Source organism: Scomber japonicus, chromosome 8 (assembly GCF_027409825.1).
Source record: "Scomber japonicus isolate fScoJap1 chromosome 8, fScoJap1.pri, whole genome shotgun sequence".
NCBI lineage: Eukaryota > Metazoa > Chordata > Actinopteri > Scombriformes > Scombridae > Scomber > Scomber japonicus.
Genome location: NC_070585.1, coordinates 27,686,499 through 27,696,410, shown reverse-complemented (window position 1 = coordinate 27,696,410; position 9,912 = coordinate 27,686,499). Strand labels below are relative to the sequence as shown.

At 42.4% G+C, this 9,912-nt stretch overlaps 2 protein-coding genes across 2 annotated transcripts in view; both read right to left on the bottom strand.

Moving 5' to 3' along the window:
• Positions 1–205: 205 nt before the first annotated feature.
• On the bottom strand, positions 206–4,496 carry spry1 (sprouty homolog 1, antagonist of FGF signaling (Drosophila)). The gene is made up of 2 exons (XM_053324249.1): positions 3,772–4,496; positions 206–2,243 (listed from the first exon to the last, which is right to left on the bottom strand). Exon 2 carries the CDS (start codon positions 2,186–2,188, stop codon positions 1,100–1,102), a length of 1,089 nt encoding a protein of 362 aa, XP_053180224.1. The 5' UTR covers positions 2,189–2,243; positions 3,772–4,496; the 3' UTR covers positions 206–1,099.
• A 2,461-nt stretch (positions 4,497–6,957) lies between these two features.
• The window catches only part of spata5 (spermatogenesis associated 5), a 117,712-nt gene continuing 114,757 nt past the window's right edge, over positions 6,958–9,912 (bottom strand). The window contains exon 17 of the mRNA XM_053323352.1: positions 6,958–7,336. Coding sequence (XP_053179327.1) covers positions 7,157–7,336 — 180 coding nt within the window. The 3' untranslated portion in view covers positions 6,958–7,156. The remainder of the gene's footprint in view (positions 7,337–9,912) is intronic.

Here is a 9,912-nt window from a genome sequence, read left to right as displayed (position 1 = left end):
TGAACACACACACACACACACACACACACACACACACACACACACACGCAGAAAACAGTGATTTGCTGTTCGCCAATGAACTCAAACTCAGAAACAGACCTGCATTCCCTTTAAATCAGCCATCAGTCAAACCTTTCATACCTCAAGCCGCTAGCTGTTTCTCAACAGCACAATCAGGACACCAGACACTGCTATTTTTTCATTAATTAATATATTTTCTGCATTAAAGTTAACATAGTTTTCTTTTGTGCCACCCTTTAATTTTTCAGTAAGTATTTGATATTTTGTTATATTCAGACATGAGTAAATTTAAGACTGTCTCTTGCAATAAATATCATAAAATAATAGAGCTTCACATAATAAATATTTTTTACAACAAAAAAAATGTTTTAACAGACATTTTTCTTTAAAAAATAGCCAGAATTCCTCTTATGGATTTTGAGCATACAATTTACACAAAATAAAGAAAACAAAAACAAAAACATGGGAGAATGCCACAGAATGTGTATGAAGAGTTCAGATGGGTGGAAGAAGAGAAACATATCCAAGTGGAGAAAAAAAAAAATACTATGAGATGGATGTGCTTTCGTTAATGCAACATGAGCATAGGAACCACGGTTTTAGTGTGGTAGCAACCAATAATTCAAACATACCTGCTTGCTATGAATACCAGGTAACAGCTACATAATTGCCCTATAGTAGATCGTCCTTCACAGATTTGGTAAGAGGCAGCTCCTACTGGGCACAGAAAACCCAGAGGAAGCTGCCTACCTAAAACGGAAGAAAAACTTTTTCATATATATATAAAAAAATAGTGTTAATGAGGAGCTGAGGATAGACATAGAAACAGTTAAGGCAAACACTGGTCTGTAAAAACATGGTCCTGATCCAGAAAAAAATAAAAATAAAAATTGAGTGGTTTTCGTTACTCCTTTGCTTAGCTCCTTAGGGTTCCGCAGCGAGGAGGGGAGGCAGGTGGGAGGTGCTTAGAATGTTTGATAAACATTAATTTGTGACTATCATCATCATTATCATTGTCATCATAAGATCCACATCAAGAGTCTCCTGTGCACACGCAATCACAAACACACAGGGGTGATCAGGAAGGTTTTTCTTGGGTCTGTGGGGGCCAGTTCTCCAGTTTGCAATAGACAGTGTTGGAGTTCTTGCAGCGACAGCCGGGCCTGTTAACCCGGTCGTAGCAGCCCTGGCACGCCTTCAGACACCCCTTGACAGGCGGGTAGCATAGCAGACAGGGGAAGAGTACCGACATTAATCCCATGCACAGGAAACGAGAGCAGCAGTGGGAACGTGACAGTGAGCAGGGGTGGTCAGCACACGAGTCCCCCTCATCATCATTGGAGCAGTGGTAGAAGATGCCTTTGACCAGGCACATGCACGTGCCGTGCTCCAGCGCGCTCTCAGCAGAGCAAAGGCACTGGCCGTTGCACGCCAGACATGAAGGCAGGCTCCTAGGAGCCGTGCAGTCACTGCACTTGCACTTCCCACAACGCTCACAGATGAACTGGTGCCCGGCAGCAGCCACCACCCCGTTGCCAGAGCCAGAAAAGTCTGATTTCCCTTTGCCCGGGGGCTTGAGTGGAGCCTCTAGTGGAGGCTGGTGGAAGTGAGGTCCCTGCTGGGGCTGTAAAAGGGCCTTGGGCTTGGGCTGAGTCCTAACAGGCCGCTCTGCTCTGTGGTGGTGCTGTAAGTTCATGCCGGGCCTGGTGGGGGGCGAGCGTGCCAAGAGTCCCTGCTCAGAGGAGGCACTACTGTTGCTCCCTGAACTGGCGGCACTTCCTGTGCTAGTGGAGCGGCTGAGCCCCGGTGCCCGGGACCCGCCATACTGCTGTCCCCCGGCCACAACCACCATGCCGCCCCCGACATGATGGTGATGACCTGATGGCCGGTGCTCATAATTGTTGTTCACATTGACGAGGATGACCTCGTGAGTTCTCTCCTGTTTGTCCTGGGGCCTGGGGGCCATGCGGGGTGCAGGGGGCCTCCGTACCACCGAGGGCCCCTCAGTGTACTCGTTGTTGGAGCGGATGGCCTTGATTTGGTCCAGGGAGAGAATGGCGGCATGCTGGAGCTCCCGCTCGTAATCCGACCTCTGCCGGCTCTCTAGGGAAGGCTGCTGGATCACCACTAATGAACCGCCGGGGCCATGTTGACTTTGGAGCTCCATCTGGGGGGATCACCACTTCCGACATTCACCGTGGACTTGGCATGCATCGGAAAACCTGCCAGAGGGGGAAGAGAGGCCGGGGAGAGACAAAGGAGAGACAGGGAGGGAGGGGACATCATTAGAAACAGCCAAAACATGGCATAACTGGCAAACATACACTGTCCTGATAGAAGAGGGGTTAACACAGCTCCCAGAACACTTCCTATTCATAACCAAGTGAAAAGAAGAACTGCATCATTCCTAATATCATTATTACTATAGAGTGATATCATTTCAAGTATATGAAAAGTGGGGGAAATAACAAATAATAATTATAATATGATAATTATAAGATTACAACAGTGAAATGAGAAGCCAGATTGATATTAATATTTGAAGGAGTAGGCTTTTTAACATTCAGCCAGACTCACTGTTTTCATCCTGTCAACATGACAATATGTCACTTTTGATCCCGTTAAGTGAGGCAACCCGGGGGAAAAAAGTTGACTATTAACAAGACTTTTTGTACCTTCCTCTCCAATACGCACACATCTAAACTTCAGTAGGGCCTACAAATACTTCCCCTCCTCATTTACATTTGTATGACTAGTTAACATTTAAATGCACCGCGGCGACGAAATGAGGACACGATCCAAGGGAACTAAATGAGCTGCCTCGCTTAGTATTCTATTACTACACCAAAAAGGATTTCAGGGAAATGGGGACAAAAGTAGACCAAAAAAAACTAAGGTCAGAGCAAGTTCCGACAAAACTCACACTTTAGTAGAAGAGGAGCGGAGCACTAGAACGTTTTCGGATTAAACTTCACCTCAAACTAAAGCAAGGCATAGTTTAGAGATTGTTTGAGGTAAATCATTTGCCTAATATATGTATGTGTATGGGCATAATCACCACCGTGAATATGGGTTAAGAGCTTTTGGAGATGTTATGAAGCAAATCCAACCTGCACGAGGCCAAAACCTACACACTTTGCAAAAAAACCCTAAAGGCTGTCTGCTCTGTGAAACACACCAAGCCTCACAGGAAGGAAAGGCTGCAGCCAATCTGATCGATTATGTTGCTTTTTTGTGTTTTGCAAATAAACAAACGCTTATTTTCCAATAGTGTAGCAGCCGTCAAAGAGCGCACTGAGCTATAAGTAGGATTATCAGTGCAGAGCGCGTTCAAAAGGAGAAGACGTCGTGCGCAGTAATAAAACCAGGATCATATAAAACCCACAGAGCCGGAGATCAAGAGACATTAGAGGACGCATCCAAATAGACGGGGAAAAACTTATGAATGAAAACAACCGCCGTGGGGGAGGGGTGTTTGTTACGGCGGAGCCACGGAAGGACACAGGCATGGAAATCCATCAACTTCCATCATTTAATCGCGATGATTTTAAAACCACTGCGGTTGATTTTCACGTGTCATGCGCGTTCAAAAAAAAATGACATGGAAAGTGTGAAGACTTTGTGCACCAGTGCAACTAAACATTTACATCGCTACAGCGGGTCGCTACGTGCGTTACTATCGGGCAGCAAACACCGTAAAGCAAACTAATGTGCGTAAAACAAGTGTAAAAGTGTGAAGAGGATACGTACCTATATGCAACCATCCATAACGTCGAATCCATCAACCAAATAGCCTACCAAAACTCCATCCAAAAGGAAGGGGGGCAATGTCCAAAACGTAGACTATGAGGTATACATTCACAGTCTGTTAATCCAAGTGCGAGTGTATCCCTTTGCGTTATTCCCTTTTATTCTTGGTCAGTTTTAAAGAAAAGTTCAGCGCGGGTTACGCATGCATTCGTTCCAGGAGAGGACAAAAATAAAATCCACGAAGGAGTACTGATGGAGCAAGGAGGAAAGGAAGGCAACCCCGGAGAACTGCTGCGCACTTGGAGGCCGATCTCTAGGCAAGACAACCCAGTAATAGAAGTCCCGTAGGAATTGTTGTAAAATTAGAAAATAGCGAAAAAACAACGTCTCGGAGAATTCAAATTAAAGACGATCGAGCTTATATCCAAGAGTTTTCTTCTCTTCGAGTATCTTCGGAGAGCTGACTTGAAGTTCTGGTTGTTACTTATTGTTGCGGGGAATCTGCGCTCTTGTGCAAAAAGCGTCGTCGGGTCGCAGACGGCGGTGCGCTCTGTCCAGCTCTGCGGGCCTGTTCAGCACTGAATGAATGGGAACGCAGGGCTCAGTGTTTGCTCGACAAGCCAACTCCCATTGGCCATTCACTCCACTGAAAAAGGATACATCGCATCCGCTCCTGATTCATTGGGCAGATGTGGAAGGCCGGGCGATAGAGATGTGTGCACTAGTTAAGGTGGAACGGCTTTGTCTTTTGCGTTGGCTCGACGAGGGGGTTCAGGGAGGAAAAAACACTAGTTTCCGGTCTTGTGGGCTATGAATACTGAAGTGAATAAGGTTAATATGACTAATAGTGACGCAACAAACGCCAGATTTATTTATAAACTTGCTGATTTGTCATTTGTTGGTACATAAAAGACACACACACACACACACACGTTTCGAAAGAATTTAAAAAGTCCCTTTTCTTTAATGAATGCTTCTTTGAATCATTTTCTGCACTACTACTGGGATATTACCTTTAATGACACGTTGGTTCCCATACGATATGAAACATTTCAATGTTTTAGTAACACTGAAAGTATATTATATACAAATACACGATATTGAATGCATCTTCAGTTTAATGAACCTTCATCATAACTTGTTTTGAGTTGGAAACTTCAATTTATAACGAAATGTTTTTAAATAAGAGTTCATTGACTTTTTTCTCTCCAAATAATTTAATAAAAAAAGGGATTCATATAATATTTATAATGATGATCCCTTCTAAACAGGGGTCCAGGGACCTTTAAGGGTCCTTAATAGGATTAGACAAAATTAATAATCTCTGTTGTGTTTGCTTTTACATCACATATACAAATATAGTTAGAGGCTCAGAAGTGAAGTACATATAACTTGGGAGCCCCTAATTTATCTCTAAAGACCCCCGATGGTTCTGGGTTCCTCATTTTGAAACCACTGTCTGTACAGTCAAAGTGTTTTAATAGACAATTAAGGAAGATAACATCAACAGGATGTCTTCTCCTCTGTGGAATGTTCCCATTACGCATTCGCATGTCATCAGAGGAAATAAAATGTGTAGCGATGAGCCAGCAGCTCGCATAACTCTGTGATAAGGACACTTTCCCACCATTTGAGGAGTTTCGTGGGTAGTTTTTTGAATGAGGGGGAGGTGGTGGTTGGGAGGGGATTTTGTACCGGACCACCTTAAGAAAAAAGCAGCCCTGCAGCCAGGGGAAAGACTCCCCCATCACTACTGCCACCCCCACCTCTCTGTTCCTGACTGTCTGGTTTGATTGGTGTCGCGGATGCGCTACATCCGGATCCATGAGAAAAGGAAGTTCAATACAAAGTCAATTTATCCTATTCAAATGGAAAAATCAATAGATGAATGACCCTCAGTGCCATTTCGGGTCAGCAAATGCTTAAAAAAAGAATACGAAAAAAGCCCCAGTAGAGTTAACAGACTGTTAAAGTGACTGTGTGGCGCAGTAAAGACTCAGAAGTTTTTAAGGCTGGATGTAAAAATTCAGCTTCTTGGTGATAAAGCAAATCCTGGTAGACCGACAGATGGCCGCCTGGATCCCTGCTCTTAGTGGTCGGAAGTGCGGACGGAAATCTCAAGATTATAGCAATTAGCTGATTTTCCATGGATGGATGTGATGAATATACCAGCCGGGGCTGTTTTTCTCCCCGTGGATTTAGAGCAGCGGTTCCTCAAACTAGGGGTCTTGGAACAGTCAGGGGTCCTTGAAAGAGGTCCAGAAGGTCCACAGATTAAAGTCTGAGTCCACTATTTAATTCAATAGATATTAGTGTGGTAGGATATGCAGGGTACTGATTAAAGGGTTCATGCTCTCCACTAACAGCATAATGGGTTATGAAACGTTTTTAAACAATTAGGGTTTATTGCAATCTTGTCAAATATGAGCCTGAAGTCTAATCTGTCATTCTGAAAACATTTTGAAACATGTGATTTGACTGTGCAGATATTCAACAGCTCATTGGGAACCTTTTTTTTTACTGTCCGAAGAGCCACAAATATTTAAATACTGAAAGACAGATTCTCTTTAGATGTATTGTAGGTAGTATGTTAAAACACACAGATGTATAAGAGGCGTTTAAAGTAGTCAAAAGCAGTTCTTCCCAGAAAAGTGCATTTTTGTGATAGTGATAGTTTTATTGAGATATTATGATACTTACATGGGACTTACTGTTTTGACTAGATGTTTAGATTTTACCGTGACCTTACAGACTTTTCTATTCAGTGGCAAAATCCGTTTTGATCTCAGCATTCATTCCGAATATTTATTTAATTTTAATTTGTACTTTTACAAACTTCCTCCCACAAACCAAAAACATGCAGCACGGGGTTAATTGGTGACTCTACATTGCCTGAGAGTGTGAATGGTTGTCTGTCTACTCTGTGTTAGCCCTGTGATAGACTAGCAACCTAACCAGGATGTACCCTACCAGCACCCCCTGTGACTCTATAAGCAGTGTGTAAAATGAAATGAATGAATATTAAAAAGACAAGACATATTATTTCATAGTATTTTTAATGTTTAATATGCTCAAACATGACACTTCAATCATTTTTCAGCCCCCCCTCCAACTAAAAAAAAAACTTGGCATAATGGTGTGTGCTGTAAAAAAAACTCTTTACAGCATCTATACAAGAGAAATCAGTTCTTTCACCAATACCAGTAATCATGATGTTCAGCTGGTGGATGGTATCAGTATCTTATCATTTGAGCCAAGGACTGATGACAGGTATGTGTTCAGAGGACCAGAAGCAGTTGAAAAACTATACAATTAAAATGATGTCACAATGGAAAAAAAAAAAAACTTAAAAGAAAACATTTTTAATTTGTCCATTACAGTGTGGTCAGAAGAAGCACATGCCGCTGTGTCGTTGTTGATAGCTGATATAGGACTGGATGAGAGAGTCAGGGATCCGGGGCTTCACAGTGTTCAGGGCACTTTCAAAGTGTCTGGCCTCGATGTGCTGAGCTTTGATGTCCTCTTGTAGGGCCAGAAGGGCAGCCTCTCTGCATACTGCTGTTATCTAGGACAGGAAACAGACACAGATATTCAGCTGTCAGGCAGAGCGGTCCATCCACTAAACACCACAGTGTCATGTGAGCGGGCCACGGTTAGAGGCCGGTCGACTCCAATGACAGACTCTTGAGAATGGATGTGTTACCGTAATGTAGGAAGCTTTATTTATCATCTTCTGGGAAATGTCTTTATCACAGACACATCGAAAGCCTCGCGAGACAGATGAGTCAAACACAAACCTAACTGTATCTCATCTCTACAACAACTTACTTATTAATAGACCCATGAGGGAAGAATACATACAATACATACTGTACACACCATTTTATTTCACTGGGAACGAGTTGTCTAAACATTTAGTCTTTTCTTGGAGGTAAAACTGTGCTAAAGAGGTTGATGTGAAGAAATCTTGGTTACAATGTTAATGATCATTTTTCACTAAAGTACAAACTATTTAATACACTGAGTGAAAACGATATAATATCCCTTTAATAGCGATAGATGATTAAAGGTGCAACAGTTTATGGAGGATTTAAAATGATCATCTAAGCTTTAATAATGAACACGGTAGGATGTTTAAGAGTTGGACGGAGCCACATCAAATTAAATTAACTATAAACCAAATGTGGAAATTTAGCTATACAAACATTTCTTGGGCTATGGAGACAAAATGTATGTATTTAACAATGTAATTTAATGACATAATGCAGCCAAAAAATCATGAGTTTGTTGGAACATCAGTCAGTTCACTCCCAAATTGAAAAAGGTTCACAAGAAAATTTGAGTCAAAATATAAATGAAAGCCAATTTAAACCTGGAAGCTCAATTTTGCTAAATAACCATGATAACTTAGTACAGCTGCATTTTCCAGTCATTAGAAAGTGTTTGACTGCACTATGTTTGCCTTGTCCTCTAAAAAATCACGCTTTCAATGGAGTAATGTTTGTGTTTTCTGGCTCTGCCTTTCAAATTCACCTAATCTAATGGGATTATTTCTGTCTAGAGAGCAGCTTTGGTCAATGAGAAAAGTCTGTGAAGCAACATTTCTGATCTGCTGTTTCTACAGTATAAATACAGTAGTCTTCCTGCAGCCTCTTTTAATACAGCACTGATGGAATTATGCAATGGCTGAGACGGAGGAGGGCCGTAGTCACTGTGGGTGACCTTTGGGAGATATTCTGCACACGCCAGAGGAGTGACTCACTTCCGAAACGGTGGCGATGGCTGATGAAGGCCAGGCACCTTTCAAAGCAGTGCCACCCTCCTCCGTTTCTAGAAGTACAAGCTTTGTTCTGAGCCAAAGGCAGCTTACACAACTCCTTCCAACAAGAGCCTCACAGGAAACTATTGGCCTGTACAATCACTGATAACGTCTGGTGGAAGGTTAGTGTTAGTGGGACTGGCAGTCATGTGATGTTGTAGAGCTGTCGAGTATTGAACAGTATGCATGTAGCGCTATGTGGGTCCACTGAAATTGTTCACTGGACCGAAGCACCAGTCGCTGCCCCCAACCCCCCCTTTGCAGCTGCACTGTGGCACGCTGTGTGACATGGAAGTTGATACTAAATATCCACATGTGCAGTGAAGCAGTTTCTCTATCACAGATTTTATTGTCCCTTTACACTGAATGTAAGATACTGAAGATTTTGTTGTGTATCTCATAATATGCATTAACTGCACTACATTATCAGTATCAATGAGGGCTAATGTATGTAGGCCTGGGCTTGAAGCTGCAATTATTACTTTTTTTTTTCAAACTTTGGGATAGCGGACATAGTGCAAGCTGTTTATCCCACTTCCACCATGTATTGACCCCTTTTAAAATGTTTCTAGTGTTTTCTTACAAAGGAATAATCTTAGGTAATGTAGCTCAATTGCTAATGTTAGCAACGTTAGCAGGATGCCTGTGTCTGCTACTAGCCTACTGCACCTCTCTGGGGTCAGCTAAAGGTGAGAAATTGCACTAATTTTATCTTTATTGTCAAAAAAAGAAAATAGTGAATAGCTTCCTTGCATGAGTGCTCACTATCTCAATTTTGCATCAAATGTGTGTGAAGTCTCATTCCAAAACTCTAGATAAGAAGCTTATCATTCAATATATATCAAATATGTTAATCATTGAATATCTATACATGACTATTATAATATTATTAAACTACATTAAAGTGCACTCAAGATTTTAAATCAGCACATTTCAACACAGTGACATCATCTTTAACATCCAATGCATAGAGACAGGAAAAAATGCAGCAGGTTGTCAACTGTTAAAGCACACGATGGTGATGGCGTTTTTCAAGGCCAAAGAGTAAAATGAGAAGGTGGGGGTGGGGGGGGTGGGGGGGGGGGTCGCTGTTCGAATGTGCTCTGGCCCAGCTTGCATGCATGGCTCAGGACAGGTGCTTTGCAGATGTCAGGATGTGAGGCCTATTTTCCCCCTTCTTCTTCTGTTTCAGGCCAATGAGCAACATGATTTAGGCAGGGTAAACACACGGGGCCGGGTTAATTTTCTATAAGGGTTTCCCATCATTCAAGTCATTTAGGCCTGTCAGTAATAATGATGCAAAACAATGAGGCCATGTATCC